Source organism: Papilio machaon, chromosome 13 (assembly GCF_912999745.1).
Source record: "Papilio machaon chromosome 13, ilPapMach1.1, whole genome shotgun sequence".
Lineage (NCBI taxonomy): Eukaryota > Metazoa > Arthropoda > Insecta > Lepidoptera > Papilionidae > Papilio > Papilio machaon.
In genome coordinates this window covers 3180859-3200776 of record NC_059998.1, presented here as the reverse complement: position 1 = coordinate 3200776, position 19918 = coordinate 3180859, and the positions used below count along the sequence as shown (strand labels likewise).

Below are 19918 nucleotides of genomic sequence, written 5' to 3'. Positions count from 1 at the left end.
TAACGCTATTATTACTGACCTACTTAGATAAAACATAATTGTTCTAGGATGTGATGTCGCAAGTGCCCATAGAGGAAGTACTAATGGGTATGGCTACCCAGTTGTCTGAAAGAGAAGATGCGTTGCTATGCTCTGATGTAAGAGACAATCTATTTGGTCCTATGGAATTTTCTAGACGCGACCTTGGAGCACTTAACATCATGAGAGGCAGAGATAACGGTTTACCGGATTACAACACTGCAAGGTATTTAAGTAACTTACTCTTTCAATTTCATGTCACATTAATTTGTACACCCAATTTTTTTTTAAATTACCTTCATGTCAATAAATTACGTGTTTAATTTTTCAGAACATACTTCGGACTACAAAAAATAAAGACTTTTAACGAAATTAATCCAGATTTATTTGACAATAATCCAGATTTACTGCAAAGATTAGTTCAAGCTTATGACGGAAAGCTTGATAATATTGATGTTTATATAGGTACGTCAATTTTCATTTCAAACATAAAGTCTAAAACAAAGAGTTAATGAGAACAAGAGACTTAATGAAGTTTAAGTTTACTTTTTTCTTTTTCATGCATAATATAATTGCGCACAAAACAAAATATACCTTATTCCTAATGGCAGAACGAAATACTTTACACTTTAAATGCTAGATTTTTTATACATAAAAGAAAACTTTTTAATAAATAACCGTTTACATTACAGGAGGCATGCTTGAATCGACCGGTCATCCAGGCGATTTGTTTAGAGCAATAATTATAGACCAATTCACCAGGATAAGAGACGGTGATAGATTTTGGTTCGAAAATTATAAAAATGGGTAAGAACTTAATAAAACTCCTACGTATAAGCTTAAAGGAAACTAAGATCTGATATACTTCTTTTGTTTTCAGGATATTTACACCTGATGAGATAGAGGAACTTCGTCGTATTACATTGTGGGATATTATAGTGAACAGTACAGCTGTTGGTCCCAATGACATCCAACGTGACGTGTTCCATTGGAACAAGGGAGATCCCTGTCCACAGCCCTACCAACTGAATGCTTCTAAACTACCACCTTGCAAATATTTGAAAGGTTACGATTATTTTGAGGTAAGTGCCACCATGTAATAGTTTTTAGCTGTTGCTATTTGATTTAAATAAAAACCTTAACAAACTAAACTTATTCGACATACGAGGCTATTAAATTTAACCAAGTTTGCATGAAAAATTCTAATTTCGAACTCCTAATACGTTTACATTATTAAAAATCGCCTTATAGAGGTGTAAACCGATCTAACCTGCTTATAAATTGCTCATTTAATCATGACTTATAAAGGTATACCGCAAGTTGGCGTTGACTCATTCTATATATTAAATTTGCACAGGGCAACGAGTTCGCATACATCTATACTTGTCTTGCGCTGGTATTTGTGCCAATACTGTGCGCGGGCGCCGGCTACGGAGTTGTTAAGCTACAAAATAGTCGACGACGCCGACTCAAGATACAACAAGAACATCTAAAGAATGCTCAATACAAAGGTTTTTACGCAACACCTATAGATAAGACGTTCTTAATGAACCTAAAACAATATCAAATTGCCATTGTCAAATTTATCTATTACCTTCGTATTGAATGAAAATATGTTCCATAAATGTACGAAGAGTCCAAGTTCGTGAACAGATATAATCGTTGCGGAAGTCCGTAAAAAAGTGAATTAAGTTCGTATCTTAAGAATAACATTCAAAGCTTAAAAAAATATAATTCAGGTTCAGTGGACAAAATGGTATGCCGCGAGTGGGTGCATGCATCGTACAAGCGCCTAGTGAAGCTGCGGTTAGGTCCTGAACCAGCCATACACGTGACCGACCGAAAGGGAGACAAGCTGCGCACCGTGCCGCTAGACAACGCCGACCAGCTCACCATACTTGAGAGTCAGGTAATCTACAGCTAACGAGAACATAATACTTGACTAATAATAAGAATTAAGGGAGATGGCTATAACAGTAAATAGATGCACTTGGTGGCTAGCCACACAATTCTAACAACGTGCGGCTGTCTTTGTGAAAATATGTTACACACTCAAATTCGTGTAATGGTCACTTAAAAATCCTAACTTAATCGACCCTAAGTGACTCTCTTCGTTCATACCTTATTAGTAATATACATTGTTTTTATTCCATATGGTTGCAGGAGGGTCACGGCAACAAACGCCCGCTGGTGCTGGTTCGTGCGCCGCGCGAACACGACCTCGTGCTGGAGATGGACTCGACCGCGTCGCGCCGCAAGTTCCTCCTCAAGCTCGACACATTCCTAGCACAGCATAAAAAGGCCATGAATCTGACACAGGTTAGTAAGCATTCTTTTGATATTATAAGTACTGATGTAATGTTTCAAGAAATTTTCAACACTTATTAACCGAGAAAACGGTCATGCTACCGCCAATTTATGATCCTAGGGCGTAGCGCGTGGACTTCGATTTCCTGTGCTTATTACTCTTTGAGAAGGATTTTTTTGTAGTAAAGATTTTTTTTAACTTATTTGTAGTGTTTATTTTTTTCTTTAATTGCGTAGGGACACCGAGATCAAATATTAGCATCAGCTGAAACAAGAGAAAGAAGACAACGCAAGTTGGAGCACTTCTTTAGAGAGGCTTATGCTATCACCTTTGGCCTAGCCCCGGGTGAGAAGAGGCGGCGCTCAGAAGATGCTGATCCCGAAGTAATTCATTACTTTTAAATCAATATCGATTTTTTTTTCAACATTTCTCTCATTATTTTGTGTTATTTTCAGTCTATTGTGATGAGGACTTCGCTATCTAAAAGTGAATTCGCGAGCGCTCTCGGAATGAAAGCTGATGCAGTCTTTGTTAAGAAAATGTTTAACATTGTTGACAAAGATGGTGATGGACGAATATCATTCCAGGTATTGTTTCTATGTTTCATTTGTAAGATCTTTATTTTGACTTTTCTACGAAACAACGTATATTTATTTTCTAGTCATGGACTATGGTTTTGCGTGTACTATTTCTTGACAACGATATTATCTATAAGTAACATTTGAAAATACGAGTATATTACTATTTAATAAATTTGACAGGAATTCTTGGACACAGTAGTGCTATTCTCGCGTGGCGCGACAGAAGACAAGCTTCGTATAATATTCGACATGTGTGACAACGATCGCAATGGAGTCATCGATAAGGGCGAGCTGAGTGAGATGCTACGCTCACTAGTCGAGATCGCCCGTACCACTTCTCTACGAGATGAACATGTTACTGAACTGATCGATGGAATGTTTTCCGTAAGTGTATATTGCAATCTCTTCCATAATTAAAAAAAGTAGAGACAAAAATGTTTTAACAGAATTGTTAAGGTAATGGAATTTTATGGTTCCGCAATTTAAATCGTAGGATGTCCTTAAAAAAAATTATAAAAATATTTATCGACTGCCTCATTTAAAATTGACAAAACGTACATTGCTTTGGTCGAATTGAATTTAGTGGAGGCTCAAAAACTTCAATTTTCTTTGAAAAAATTCTTATAAGTATGTTTTACACACCTCCGTATGTTATAATTTTTTCTCATTATAGGATGCTGGCCTTCAACACAAAGAGCATCTCACGTACTCCGATTTTAAAGTAATGATGAAAGAATACAAAGGTGAATTCGTTGCTATTGGACTGGACTGTAAGGGAGCGAAGCAAAACTTTTTAGATACATCTACTAATGTAGCCCGAATGACCAGCTTCCATATTGAACCATCTATGGAACAGTCTAGGTAAGAAAATTAAGCTTATTAATAACTAGCTATGGCCCGCAACTCCGTGTGCGTGGAATTAAAAAAAAAACATAATAAGTGCCTATGTGTTCTTCCAGACTATTATCTACATGTATGCTAAATTTCATCAAGATCGGATGAGCCGTTCCAGAGATACTTTCAAACAAACATCCATCCATCCATCCACCCATCCATCCAAACATAGCATTTAAATATTAGTAATATGTCTAATAAACATATTAGATAAAGATTGAATTTACAATGTGTTTATCAAAGTGTTATTAATTGATGAATGTGACATAAACGATAGTGTCATAAATTAATTACAACAAATATAAAAATGTCATGAAGTAAAATAAATTGACTTACTTATACTTTTTTTTCAGGCATTGGTTGCTTCTAAAATGGGACTATCTAACTACATTCTTGGAAGAGAACAGGCAGAACATCTTTTATCTGTTTGTGTTCTACGTGGTGACGATTGGTCTTTTCGTCGAGAGATTTGCACATTACTCGTTCATGTCGGAGCATTTGGATCTGAGACACATCATGGGAGTCGGTATCGCGATAACCAGAGGATCCGCGGCGTCGCTTTCCTTCTGCTATAGTCTTCTTCTCCTCACTATGTCTAGAAACCTCTTGACTAAATTAAAGGTGAATATCAATAGAGCTTTATCACAATTTAATCCATTCATTTTCCTCATTATTATAAATATGAACAAAGCTATTCTAATGCTTTAATTTTCTAGGAATTCAGCATACAACAGTACATACCGCTTGACTCCAGCATACAATTCCATAAGATCGTGGCTTGCACCGCTCTGTTCTTCTCTCTTCTACATACGGCTGGCCACATGGTCAACTTCTATCATGTATCCACACAACCCATTGAAAACCTCAAATGTATGACTAAAGAAGTTCACTTCACCTCCGATTTCCGACCTGGTATTACTTATTGGGTGTTCCAAACAATAACAGGTTGGTATTAATTTCTAAAAATATAGTATAATAAAAGTTACGATGGTTAAAAGTTAAACATGAAGACCTTTAAACTCAAATATTGTAAGCAAATACTCCACAAAACTATTAAAAAATATGTAGGCACATTTTCCGCCTTCAACCTATTGATGAAAAACATGAAATCTGTCTAATCATTTGCCTTTCATTCCAGGTATAACTGGTGTACTCCTCTTCATCATAATGTGTATAATATTCGTGTTCGCGCACCCTGTGATCCGCAAAAGGGCGTACCCTTGGTTCTGGCGCGCGCACTCCCTGTACATCGCGCTGTACGCATTATGTCTTGTACACGGGCTCGCGCGCCTCACCGGAGCACCACGCTTCTGGATATTCTTCCTTGGTCCCGCCATCATCTATACTTTGGACAAGGTATTGAAATTGCTCAAAGTACACATTAACCAGAATTATTTGCGGAGGGCCGCATACTGTGGAAGGCCAATGGATCTAATGACAGTCAAAGTCAAATGAAGATGCTTATGATTTTGGTGTAACTTTTGAGGTCTTAAAACCAAAAGTGGGATAAATGTATAAGTAACTAGCTGTCGCCCGCGACTCCGTCCGCGCGCAGTTAAAAAATTGGGGGGGGGTTATGAAAAATAGATGTTAGCCGATTCTCAGACCTACTGAATATGCTCACAAAATTTCATGAGAATCGGTCAAGCCGTTTCGGAGGAGTACGGTGACGAAAACTGTGACACGAGAATTTTATATATTAGATTTATTGCAGGTCGTTTCACTGCGGACAGAATATTTAGCGTTAGACGTCCTGGAAACTGAAATGTTACCATCTGATGTCATCAAAATAAAATTCTACAGGCCGCCTAATCTTAAATATTTGTCAGGTAATTTCTTCGACGTCCTTAATTAGTTATTTTCATTTCATTTTTAGTTATTTTCAATTACTTTCTGTTATTTGCTAATGTTGAATGGAGTATAATTTATTTTACTTATTCTACACATTAAATATTTATTGTTTTTCTATAGGTCAGTGGGTACGGCTCTCTTGCACCGCATTTAAAAAAGAAGAGTACCACTCTTTCACCCTAACATCTGCACCGCATGAGAACTTCTTGTCGTGTCATATAAAAGCACAAGGACCATGGACGTGGAAACTGAGAAATTATTTCGACCCTTGTAACTACAACCCTGAAACACAACCAAAAATAAGGTAAAAAATACTTGTATTCCTGAGGTCTGGTGATTATGCCACTACTGTGTGTTGACTTGAGTCAGCTTGTTCTGGTTTTGACAGACCATGCCTTTTAGAGAAAATTTTATAGAAACTTGATAATTGACGTTTGTGTTTAGAATCCAAGGGCCATTCGGCGGCGGCAACCAGGATTGGTACAAGTTCGAAGTGGCTGTGATGGTGGGCGGTGGTATCGGCGTCACTCCTTACGCCTCCATCCTCAACGATCTGGTCTTCGGCACATCTACTAACAGATACTCCGGAGTGGCTTGTAAAAAGGTATGGTAACTTTCAAATTTACCACATTTAAATACATAAAAAATCATGATGCTTCCTATTTTCATTGATGTGATGATGTCATTATTCACAAAGTTAGAGATTCGACAAAACTTAACTTTACACTTTATCGAATGATTTGATTGGAAACGAATCTTTCTGATTTACAAAGCTACAATTCTGTAAAATTTTCTTAAGTTCTGTTTAATATTTTTCCAAAACTCATCTATCTTAACGAACATTTACTACATTACTATTCTTCATGTTTTTCTTCTTTCATTCTATCAAAACAACATGACAATTTCTATGCGTTACGAGGTCATTCTTTGTGTCCTTAGGTGTACTTCCTGTGGATCTGTCCGTCGCACAAACACTTCGAGTGGTTCATCGATGTGCTGCGTGACGTGGAACGTAAAGACGTTACCAACGTACTCGAGATACACATCTTTATCACGCAGTTTTTCCACAAGTTCGATTTGAGGACAACCATGCTGGTATATTCAACTAAAAGTTTTTGTTTTATTAAGAACTGGATCTTTATTGATATACTTATGATACAAAAAAAACAGTTTTTCATGACTACTAAAAGTACACCAAGAATTTGTAGGGTATTCGACTAAGGAACTTTAAGAACTTTAGGACTAATAATTAAACTAGAGTATTTTATATTTGCAGTACATTTGCGAGAATCACTTCCAGCGCCTGTCGCGTACGTCGATGTTCACAGGCCTAAAGGCGGTCAATCACTTCGGCAGGCCCGATATGTCCTCCTTCCTTAAGTTCGTACAAAAGAAACACAGTTATGTAAGTATATTTTTCACCACGTGTTGTCCAAATGAAATGTCCAATTTTAAAGAGCGAGATAATTTTCAAATTGTATTTTTGCCCAAGGGTCAAGTGATAAATAGTAAGTAGGGATACTATTTTGCTTGTGTTTTGTTTAAGGTGTCCAAAATCGGTGTATTTTCATGCGGTCCCCGGCCGCTCACGAAGTCGATAATGTCAGCGTGCGAGCAGGTCAATCGCACGCGTCGCCTGCCATACTTTATACATCACTTCGAAAACTTCGGATAAAATATTCTTGATACTTGCTACGGTGACTGCCAGCTATAGCATACAGACATGAATATGAGATTTTGTAATTGAATACCATCCAAGTAAACAAATATAAGTTAAAAAAATGACTAATTTATTACTACCGGTGTTCTAGTTTTTATGAAAAAATATTTTTGAAAGATAACATTAAAGTTCAATAGATATGCGTTTCAGAAAAGCTATAAAAAATTTAATTTATGATTGTTTTAAAAATCTTGTATTCATGATAGTTAAGCAAAGTCAAACTGCCTTTAAGCAACTAAAAATCTATTTTTTATTTATTTTTCGTAACCGCTTTTAGTTGATATTAAGTTTTTTTTTCAAAAAAATTAGTTAATTTATTTATTGAAATTGTTTGCTCTTGTAGCTAAGAAATGATTTAGTACAAATAAAAAAAAATTACATTATAATGTACAAAAACTTTTTATTTAAAAATTAAAATCAATTTTATTAAATACAAAATAATCAAAATCTAAATACTGTATTGAAATGTAAATAATGTAAATGAAAATAAATTAGATATCGACTAATATATAATTAAACGATTTTTTACAATGAATTTATTATAATGTAAATAAATATAATTTAAAATAAATTTATTAAGTATATAAAAAGCTCTTTTATTATCTTCCTTTTAACAAATAAAGGTCATTAATTCATATAATACTACTAAGTAAAACAAATAGTTCAACGCCTAATCGTCTTTCATGTACTATTTTTTTCTAAATCACTTTTCCTTTTAACCATTTGATGAAAATATTCGTCGCATTTATTATCATAAAAATACACATTAACACACTAATTATCTCTAAGTCAAATTTTAGAAAACGCATTCCTAATATTCTCGTAACGCATTCCTTTACAATTACTTTCAAACCTTCAAATTCAAACTTGAATTATATATGGTCGTTGATTCGAGAATACTTAAATACAAACAAGTGGCATTAGTTAGCCTTGTCTCAGCTTAGCTACAAACGCGTAGTTAAGTTTTGCTAAACTTATCACACCTTGACTTTACTCGACTTGAATTTAATTGAAATTTTACATATAAATCTTACTCTATACTTTAATATTAAATCGAAAACGGTAATAAATTACGGGAAATATTGTATTTGGATATATAATTATTTAGCTGAGTAATTATAAAAAGAATAACTAATCAAAGAATAATTGTAGTTTTTACATATAAATTTTATCAAATAACTTTGCACTTTTATAACATGAATATTTGAATAATTCTAAATGATCAATATTTGAATGAAGTATAAAATAAGTACATAATACATAAGTACTTTATACATTATTAAACGTAAGGATAACTATATAAGTTAAAAAAAACTTAACGATTTGCTCCCTTTTTTGCAACAATAGTAATTTCTCAGTAGAGTTATAAAAACAAAATTATAATTAATCAGTAATTATCACAACTCAGCTCAGCACGTGATAATTCAAATAAATCACATGATTCGTTCTGCAGAAAATTTTAGACTGTACATTGTTGTTTTTTTTTATAACAACAAAGTGAATAGAATTGTTATTACATCGTGAGTAAGGTCCGTGCGGAGGAGAACGTGATCGTCGAATCAGTCGTCCGGTAATTAAGGCCGCAGACGAAGTGCATTTAATGTTATCATATTGCACTCAAACAAATCGCTCTCGATTTACACTTAGCTTGCAAAACTGCGTCACGCCTCACATGACCTTACTGTTTACCTACCTGTTGGCTTACTGTTTCAGAATATTAATATAAATTGAATATAAAAATATGAATAACTTTTATTCTTTCTGAAATTCACACTAATATTTTAAAGAGGAAAGATACGTATTTTTGTACATTTGTAATGAATAAACTAAAAAAAACACTGAACCGATATCAAAAATTCTATCAATGGGTTGTTAGCTGTAAAGTTAGTTGATTAAAAAAATCTTTAGGATATAGGCTTTCTCGTTACTTATCAACATGTAAATATGTATATGTAAGAAAGTTTTGTTAATTACACTATTTTTAACTCAATAAAGGCTGAACAGTTTTGGCTGAAAATTGGTGGGAAGGTAGCTTAGAAGCAGGAGAAGGACATGCTTTTTATACCGTTTCCTTTTCTTAATTCGACGGAGTCTCGGAAAAAAGCTAGTATATGATAAAAAATCCCTGAACTGATGTATGACACAACATTCGCAGTTGACGCGAAGTCTTAATACCTACACATTCAAAAGAACTACTATGACATTATGCTACAAAAATAGGTAACTACTCCTCTGTCTCTAATGTTTTGACTTTATAACATCACAATGACATGTTCGATAAACACAATAGATGTTTTGACTTCACTTTATACAACTTCTCTCGTTTTGTTCAACAAACTTTGTAAATTGTGTGTTGCAAAAATTTCGTTTCATTGATATTTCATTTCTACTTGTCATAATCTGAATCACAACTGATTCGCCTTTTTACTTTTTTATTGTTGAAAATACAGCGATGTTGAAAAAATATTAAGCAATTTTAGCTTAATAAAATTACTATATTCTAATTTGTAGTATATTTTATGTATTAAAACTTCGGCCTGCCTGCAAATTAATAACCATTATTTACAGGCATTTGAGTAAAATTACATAACACCTTTATATAAACGTCTTAAAGTTATGAAAATATTGTTGTGTATTACACTGCAAGTTTACAAGGCATTAACTCTTAACGATCCAATTCAGATGTATAGATGCAAGATGTCTACATACACACTTACGACATCGGTATAGAATAAGATGAGCATATGAACTACTTTTCCTAAATAATTGTTTTATGACGTAGGCGTCGTTTTGATGTTACCTAGTGACATTAAAAAAAACTGGCCAAGTGTGAGTTGGACATGCGCGCCGAGGGTTCCGTATATCCCACGTTTCCATTATCTGTGCCATAAGACGTTACTTCGTACCAAATTTAAAGATTCTGACGTCACAGGTAGTAGTAGTTTTTGATTCTTTTGCTATTGTCGAAAATTTGCGGCATAAATGGCTGTATCTTTTGATTGCGTTGGCTTAGAAGTTTTTTTTTCACAGCTGCAAGGGAAAATAGACCTGAGTATTTGATATTCCAGCTTGATACCTCCAGGCTTTCCTCAATAAAAGGATTCGAGTTCCGTTTTTTTTCCTTTCGATGTACGGAATCCAAATAGATCAGTTTAGCATTAAAAAGCTATTATATGTATAGATATGTTGTAAGATATTGGCAAGATGTTCTAGATTTCAATGAAAGTTTCTAGTTCAATGTAATAATTGCTTTATTACTTATTTAAAATGTTCGATCGTCTATTATGAATAATAAATAATGCACTTTAAATTTTAGTGTACATAGTAAAAGAGATCCATCTCTAACTCATAATAAACTAAATCTGTACTTTAAATCTGATAGAACTTTCAGCGTACAACAAAAATTTGATACAATACAATAACCACATATAAAATGCCTACTTCCTATGCGTAGTGCGTACTACACCTAGCGTGTAGTTTAAATAATTTACATCAGTAAAACTAAGAGTTCATCATTTACATATCACGGAGGTTTTAATTATCATTCAAAATCATCAACGATCAGTGACGCATCATAAAATTTAACGCTCTGTATATTTCATGTTATATAAATCATTTAGTAATAGTAGTAGTATTTCGACTAAATCGTGATACCTCGGCGACTAAGAAGTTAAGATAAATTTATTTCTTCACCTCCTCTACAATCCTTTCAAATTTAGAACTCAATTTATAAACAAACAAATAAATATATTTTACATTTAAAAAAATAACTTAATCTTCAATTATTTTATGAAAAGTTGTAGTCTTGAATATTTAGCTCATTGTACAGGTACTAAGGAAAAAAGTTAAACACATAATGGCTTTTAGCCGGTTCTTTGGACCGCAATATTGCAAGACCATCTTCCTAACTGAAGACCTTAGATTCCCTCAGTAATATATTCATTAGTTTTACTCAATATACATTGAATACATTGAAATATAATATAATATTATAGTAAAAGTTACATAACGACGCGAATTTTTGTTATAAACATAATAATTAAGGTTATACAATACGTTACAACAAAGTAATTAAAACATAATTAATTTTTCAATCGAATGCAAATCGTTCGCAAACGGTGTTAGATTAAAACGATTGCATAAATTTCCATCAATTTAGAAATTGTGGAGCTAATAACATAAGACTACTCGGATTGTGACGTCAACTTCCTCAATGCTTCGTCTCCAAACGCTAACATTCAGATGTTATTGTATTCGATGTCGATGTATGGCCGCCCGCCGACGCTGCGCAATTGTGTGAGAATGGGAACAATTGCGACTCTTAAAATAGCTGACCGCGAATTTTTTTTCTAATAATTTTGCTTCATTCCTTTCACGTAATCATTAAAAAGTGTCTTGTTATTACTTGCACTACTGGTGGGCTGGAATTAAATATTTAATCAGAATCATGCGACTGACATTGTTTACTTTCCCCAATTTCACGCAAATACATTAAATATTAGTGTAATTTCGTTTCCATACTAGATTTACCGCCTTTTTTATCAGCTTTAGCATAAATTGAAATTTTCCAACCTATAGCAATTATCAGTCGAACATTATCTTGTGATAAAGTTTGTCTATACCTCAAGATAGTGCATACCATAAGGCTCAAACACACGGTTAGTTTGACATGCTATTGCTTTGTTATTTAATAAAAGAAAGCTATAAGCGTTGCATTGCAATGTTCCGTGCTGTTCGCCGCGGTGCATTCTTTGCACTTCTTTAATATGATCAAACGGTTAGTGATACTTACGGGTAAATACTTTTAACACGCTTAAATTGATTATATATTATTAATAATTAACATAGCAAAGTTTTAAAGAAAATGAAATATTTATTACTAAATATTGTATAATTTGTTTCGATTGGTAAACAAATTTTAATTTTTTTTAAACTTATATATCAACGAGACAAATGATAATTTTAAACTTATCTATTTAAATATTGCATAATGAAACCAGTTTGAAAATAAATTGCTTCAAATTTTAAACAATCCTGTGATCATAACTTTTATTTAGCTTTTACCTTATAATTACACTACCTTACAGCCAATGCAATAGCTGTCTAGATAATCAATTAAAATCATGTAAAATACAAATAAAAAATCTAAACTCGCAGCTAATCATCAAGAAAGCTGGCGAAACGTAAAGAGTGAAAGAAAGAAATGACTATTCGTCCCATTCTCGCGCGCTTTCATTCCGCGGAGGTTCAGAGTGCGTTGCAAGGAACGAGGTTAGTTTGCAGTGTTCACGCGACCGCTGCGCTCTTTGCCGGCGACCCCCGGATTCCCTCACTAAATGTTTCCTTGTGATTGTGTTGTGTTGTGACTGTTAGCCCTACCTAAGTCAAGGGCTTCATTATAATCGCTGCAGGTGAATAAATTAAATTAAATTATCGCTATCGGCATCTCAAAAAATAATGTTCACTGTTATTGCTAATTTACCACATGACATAATGTATTCATAATACGTATATGCTAAATAATATTTTGAAAATCTTTTACATACACTCGAAAAGACCTAGTTATTTTTTTTAGGTTTCGCAACATGTTAACATAACTTAAATACGCGTTGATGTCTTTTATAAGGAACATAACAAATAGAGTAATTCTTGATATTAAAAACACTTAATAGCCACCACTTGTTTCAATATACACGTAACATTTAACTTGTCAATGCTGTCGGCAAATATGACATCATGCTACGTAACTAGAAAACTTCATACATTTCTAAATGACAGTGAAGTACTTAATGACAACATTTCTATGCATTATTTTATGTATTATAATATGTAAATATGTACTTATAACTATAATATACAATTAAGAAATTGGTAAAGTAACTTGGTAACATTCTATCGTAAGTGTCAGGTACCAACCAGGTGATAATAAATACCACTTATTGACTGTGATCATTTGAATTATAGAAATCTGTAGCGCGCTTACACGCTAGACACCTTTTAAACTTTGAACTACGCGTTCGGAATAAAAATTACTTAGTAAAAATGACTATTTTAAAATTATGTGTACTCTATCACCTTGATATGATTACCTTGATAAGATTACCAGGCAAAAGAACCCTAAACTATTTTTACATTTTTTATAATTAAAATCTGCACTGCAAAATAACAGCCACGTCGTTTCACTAGATCATAATAATTTGTACATGGTATATATAAAGCATCATATAAATTAGCGTGTAATAGATATATTGCTAGCTATAGTATGTTATATAACGTACGACACAAAGCTGATAATAACTAACTTATTATTCGGCATTGTGTCAAACGGCCGATAGTTCACACATTACGGCAATACTCGGGGGAATTACAAAATAGATGATTTGCAACCGTCACTAATATGCCGATCGATTCGCAAGACTAATTTCAGTAACTCAGTAACAACTCACGGGTTGATCTTATGCAAATAGTTCACGAACGCAATTACATCTTCCGATTCGCATTTTAATTTATCGCTTATCAAATTTCTGGTTTAAACTCATTTTTACCAATTCGCAAAACAAAGCATTTACTTAGTTATGCACTATTCGAGGTTTAACTTTGTAATTAATATACAGTAAGAAACATGTTAATAGGAAATGCTTCCTTGTATGGCTTAATTATTTATACAAGTCCGAATGTAGCCAAAAACTTCAAATCTTCTACACTATCTCCCAAATTTTAACTTTGACCTCTTAGGGTTGAATTTGGGTCATATATAATCATCTTATATAGTTTTTTAATCGGTATGTAGGTACGTGCCTTTTGTCCGTTGAAAATATTATTTTTCCTCTTACACTCCGAAAGAAGTTTCAAGTATTCGCAGTACAACTCTATAGAAACAAATATGTCATCGGTATATTGTGAGTATAGTATCTGAAATTAAGTTGTGAATGTTAATCTAATAGTTTTCCTAACACAAACCCTTCGAATTGCTACCATTTAGCAATAGATTCGGAAACATTGTTCTAATATTGGACTGGTTCCGCGGCACGCATTACAACATAGCACAGCTGTGCCTACGTTCTTGACATTTGCATAAAATGTCCACTTGCTATCCTTATCGTTAATCTTACATTAATCAGGCTCTCTCTTTCTCCCCCTTATGACTTTAACATAAGTAATCCAATATTTTTAAACAAGATAAGGAAGAAACCTATAAAATAACTCTATTTGTTTCTTAAATGCAAGACAACTCTCATACTAATTTTGTAAAACATAGGACCTATATGTAATAATATAATAAAATTTGGAAGCTTAAAAAAATCTGAAATTAATAATAGCTTAGTTTTTAATCGATAAAATAACATTATCACATTTACAATCATTATAACTGGCTGGATAAAGAAACCAATAAACAAACAAAGAAGGTTTCTTTACAATCAAACTAATGGATCTGTACACGGAGTCGTTTGTCTCGATTACAAATCTTAATTAATTTTATTCGCTCTATTGTTTATGATTAAATTAATGAAGGCAAGCGCGCTAGTGCAACACGTTCTAACCCACATCACAAGCTTTATAACACAATGTCTATTTCTTCTCACGTACTTTAAAGCTATACTCTGTAACAAGTAACTGATAACCTTTTATGTTACTATAATGTATTTTAATTTTAGTGTTATTTTTTTTATATTACAAGAAGGCAAACAAAACTGCCACGAACATTGCGCTTAGACATCCGCAATTGAAGATGCGTCGCCTTATCTTTAAGCAACGGACTGTTAGGTCTACGGGTTGTTAATATGATAAGCTATGTATCATTAGTTGGTTAATACTTCAAGACCGTGTAATGAGTAAAGTCTATTTAAGATAATAAACCTGACTGTATACTATGACTCTTACGACGGTTTAGAAAAAAAAAATCCAAATTACTATCTATCTTTACTTTGTAAAGAAATAAACGTCACACCCTAGAAAGCCTCTAAGACATTATTTTTAGTTTTTATCGTAAATGTCAGATAAAGTATTGCAAAATACACCTTCATGCAATAGGTATTTTCGAGAGCCAGCTGTACAGTTGTATCGAACTGTCTTTTTGTACGTACATACATAAATATGCAAAGTACAGTCAGGTCAAAGATTAATCGTTTAACTGTATTATTTTATTTATTTGACAATGTGGTGGCCAACGAGGACTTACGCTAGTAATGTTGGTAGTTGTTAAATTTCGGGCAAGGCCGTCTCAGATTGATGTTTGTCTGTTGCGCAAGCTATGTACTACGTAGTTACCAGACGTCGCCTCTCGTTTGCGTTATAATTTTCCTTATATTTACTTTTATGTGTTAACTCAGTCGTCCTTCGTACCGTTAGCTTTGCGAGTTGACACTTGAAAAATAATCAGTAATACTTGTTTCGCAATTATGAAAACTTCTAAAGAAGTGCCATGAATTTATGGTAATATTTTAAGCTGTATTTAATTAACCTCGTAAATGCAATCATCTTTGAATAAGTTGACCTGTTTCAAGAAGGGACAAATATTTGTAAGCTAAATTAATGGAGTACAATCATCATCATCATCATCAGCTCACTATACGTCCACACTGAGGGGCTCGGAGCCTACCCTACGTTTAGGGTGACTAGGCCATAGTCAACCACGCTGGTCCAGTGCGGTTTGGCTGACTTCACAAATATTTTTGAATTTCTTCTTACGATGTTTTCCTTCGCCATAAGAACGGTGGATGAAATGTACCTATGTAAATTTAAAATCGAAAAGCACATTAGTAATCCGCAGGATTCAAGCCCAGAACCTGCAGATTGCAAGTCAAGTGCTTAAGCTCTGAGCCACCGACGCTACCTCAAGTACAAACTAAGCATTTATTTTTTGTTTACTTCAAGTCGTGTGTTGCGCAAATATATTAAGTAATCTTTTTATCCTACAAAACCTGATAAGAAAAATAAATTCAGTGGTAGTGCTGCAACTTCTGTTTCACCTCGATCGGTGCGACAACTATAATATCCACTCCAGTGAACTTCAGAAGATTAAGTGTTCGCAAGTTCATACATCTTAATAACATACACAATGACGCGAATACATGATAGTATTTGCAGATAATTTTAAAATTATAAGTAGCGAGACAACCAAAGTATAAATTTGTTATATTAATAATATCATAATTAAAAATAAATCTCATAACAATAGATCGCATGTCAACAATCATCGAACATCCATTAGCATTAAATCTAATTGCAAGTGGTACGTGTTGCGTAGTGCTGCCGCCGGCGCCTCGACTCCCCCGAGCTTAAGATGAAGGTCATTGTGCAATTGAACACAGACCTCATGTACACAAACTATTATCTGTATGATTTACTACCTCTTTGATATTTAAATTTTCATACAAATAACAAGTTAATCCGATTATTCAGTCTATAAGAGGTCCACTTTGCAACCAATCGTTACTTTAAGTGATTGTATGATAACCTGTAGTGTCTTTTGTGTTTCGAGTGTTTATTGAGAGCACCAAAATTATTGAAAAGATATGTAAATGTCAGGAGTTCGAACAAATAATAGAGTCGGATTTTTTGTATATGACAGACAGAAGAAGACAATTTCAGAAATGATTCTTACAATTTACGTAATTTTAAATGATTTTTGTCAATATGATAGCTCTCCATTATGACATCATCCACCAAAACACAGATTGAAGCAAAGATTAATTAGAAAATTAGACTGCCAAATAATAATCCAAGTAATCAAGAAAAAAAGACAAGTGAAGCGAATGCATTGCAAGCCTGTGAACACTTTCCCGTCCGAGCGTTATCGTATTGAGAAATTTGCAATATCATTAAATTCTCGTGGCGTTCGAATTGTAAAGAGCTACAGATTCCTTCGTATTGAATACACGTACCGATGTCTTGGCAACTGCAAGTCGCAACATTTCACGACTACAGCCGATGCGACGTACGAATATCTTAGGTTAATGCTTCTAGAATATTCCACGACAAGTTACGATGTCGAAAGCCATACACGAACTTAATAAAACAGTAGATTATAAAAATTACCTAGTCTTTACTTTAATAAATCCTCTCCAAACACGATAATTTTCCACAAAAGAGAAAAAAGGAAATTAATAGTAGTAATAGTATGTCTATTTTTATGATCAAATACTCTTAACAGTAATGCCTAATGTGTAAGAACCGTTCAACACTAAACATCTTTGGCTGATGATAATTTATTCAGATAAAAATATCAATCTCAGGTAAACTGTAAATAAACATTTTATTCCAAATTCTTATTATTTCTATTTTAAAACAAGCAATAAAACAATGCCACTAATATTTTTATCAAATGTTTTTAAACCATTTCAACATTATAATAATATGAAACAATGGTCTATACTTATCTATTAGGTTATCAAGTTATTAAGCTACTTATCGGTTTTAGTTACGGAAAGCATTTTATTACGACATGCTTAGATCAAGTCTGGCACGAACAGGCCCAGACCTGTACGATTAGAGCCCCTTCACATTAAAAGTATGTGCTGACTTGTGAACTTTACTTAAATATACATAGGTTATACCCATCAGGTACATGTTATAATGAATAGTGTGGACAGGAACATGATTTCATAATTTTAGAAATATGAGGTTAATATATTAGAAAATATCTGATTTATAGATAACAATAATTACATATTGCCAATAATGAAAGTATAATTCTATAAGCTTACAATCTTACTACACTGTAATAAAATCATTAGCATGTTTCCTCTGTCAAAACACTTATATACAAACGTATTCGAAAAACAAAGATTTTTTTGTGTCGAAACTCACAATTATGTCGACTTAGCATTTACAAATCTAGTAACAGTATCTTAGATGTGAACGCACCTTTACAATCAACTATAACTAGATTTGTAATTAGATAGCTTTTAAGCTTTCAAAATTGTGGAGCAATTGTGAAGGATAATGGTGTCCTTGATAAAATAGACTGAAGTGTACATTATATACCAATCTATCCTAATTGTATCTCAAATTATACGGTAGAGTCCCGGCTTATTACAACATTGCTTTAAAATTACCAAATGCAAAACATAAAATTAATAATAACAGGAAAAGCCTATATTTGATGATTTCATACAAAATCACGCGTTAAGTGCTATCGCAATAATGATATTTGAGATTCCGGAGAGTCGGAGTGCATAAGACGTAAATCAACTGTACTTTGCTATTATTTAAAAGTTTTTTTCACTTCATGATAATTGCATAATACAACGAAGGAGTCTACATTAGAAGAGGTGTTAAAGACTTTTAAATTGCGTCATTGTTTTCTTATGCATTTGCATTTATTTACATTTAAAATTAATTTAACATTCGCCTCAAACACTACAAAGACTGGTCATAATAGAATTTCTTGAGCTTGAGCTTCAGCCTTTCTTTATAATGTAATTAATTTAAATATATTTTTTCAGATCGCAATCGGAGCGTGAAGAAAGAAAGGCAGTCGTTTAAAAAGTGATTTGTATACAACATTTTTATTAATTACGTAAATAAACTATGAGTGTGAGTTGTGAAATGAACAGTGAAAATCATTCGCTCTAACGAAGCGCGTGGAAATGAAAAGAGAAAAGTACAAGATAACTACGGAAATCCGGTAAGCATTTATTTCGTATTTTTTCATAACTATTATTGAAGCAGCCATCAATAAAGGTATTTGGGAAAGTATTCTTGCTGAAATAATGAATTCAGATTTACTTACAAAAAGACAATATTAAAGCAGAGCTAAATCATTCAGAACAGTTCGTTAGTTCCAAATATTTGGCCTTCGTTTGATTGCGTAATTCTGTGAAACATGATAAAACAAAAACTGCATAGAACCTCATGAATGGCGGCAAAGGTACTTGTTACAATGAACGGAAACGTATAAACAAGTGTTGTAATAAAAAAAAATATCGTCACAATAGACATGTGGGAGCAGATGCGTTGTTTATATCCAAACAATCCTTCCTAAACGTATACTTTTATTATTTGCGTTTGAAAAAAAAAGCGTCGTATTTTGTTTTATAAAGTCTAATGTTATATCAGATAAAAATTCTTCTTAACATTTATTTTCGTGCCACTGTTAAACAATGAACGACGAATTTCCGTATGTGTCAAATATATTATTTGTTCGCAAATGTTCATCGAATTTATAATATTTTGTTATAAACAAGGTCAAACACCGACGTAAAGTTTTTACTTCCGCCAAATAAATTTATACAAAAAAAGTGATTTTCAATAAGCAACTACATATGTTACATTCCATATGTGCGTGACGTAAAAAAGATTAACCTACAAATATAAAAGTTATGACTAATAGGGCCGTTGTGGGGCTATTGTACCACTTATTGATGACCATTTCGCCGTAACAGCATTGTATTACGATGGCATGCTATGACGTAAAGTGTGGCAAGTAACGTAGCGCAGAGAAAGTGGAAATAGAAATACCGGAGTTATAGGTAAAAAAAAAAAAACATTTTTTACTTTTACGCTGAGATATGTAAAGGGTTAACCGATACCGGAATTTTTTAT

At 33.2% G+C, this 19918-nt stretch overlaps 2 protein-coding genes across 4 annotated transcripts in view; both read left to right on the top strand.

Moving 5' to 3' along the window:
- Positions 1-7448, top strand: part of LOC106717948 (dual oxidase) — a 32389-nt gene extending 24941 nt beyond the window's left edge. For all 3 annotated transcript variants that reach the window (XM_045680546.1, XM_045680547.1, XM_014511921.2), the window contains 20 exons: positions 48-244; positions 350-483; positions 711-825; positions 899-1100; positions 1376-1529; positions 1758-1927; positions 2182-2337; positions 2563-2709; positions 2782-2913; positions 3088-3291; positions 3581-3768; positions 4155-4422; positions 4518-4746; positions 4940-5157; positions 5516-5630; positions 5773-5956; positions 6097-6256; positions 6592-6747; positions 6929-7057; positions 7199-7448. In XM_045680546.1, the coding sequence (XP_045536502.1) occupies positions 48-244; positions 350-483; positions 711-825; positions 899-1100; positions 1376-1529; positions 1758-1927; positions 2182-2337; positions 2563-2709; positions 2782-2913; positions 3088-3291; positions 3581-3768; positions 4155-4422; positions 4518-4746; positions 4940-5157; positions 5516-5630; positions 5773-5956; positions 6097-6256; positions 6592-6747; positions 6929-7057; positions 7199-7327 (3387 nt within the window). In that variant the 3' untranslated portion in view covers positions 7328-7448. The remainder of the gene's footprint in view (positions 1-47; positions 245-349; positions 484-710; positions 826-898; positions 1101-1375; positions 1530-1757; positions 1928-2181; positions 2338-2562; positions 2710-2781; positions 2914-3087; positions 3292-3580; positions 3769-4154; positions 4423-4517; positions 4747-4939; positions 5158-5515; positions 5631-5772; positions 5957-6096; positions 6257-6591; positions 6748-6928; positions 7058-7198) is intronic.
- Positions 7449-18825: 11377 nt separating this feature from the next.
- Positions 18826-19918, top strand: part of LOC106717808 (dual oxidase maturation factor 2) — a 39231-nt gene continuing 38138 nt past the window's right edge. The window contains exon 1 of the mRNA XM_014511728.2: positions 18826-19001. The gene's annotated coding sequence lies outside the window, so the exon portion shown is untranslated. The remainder of the gene's footprint in view (positions 19002-19918) is intronic.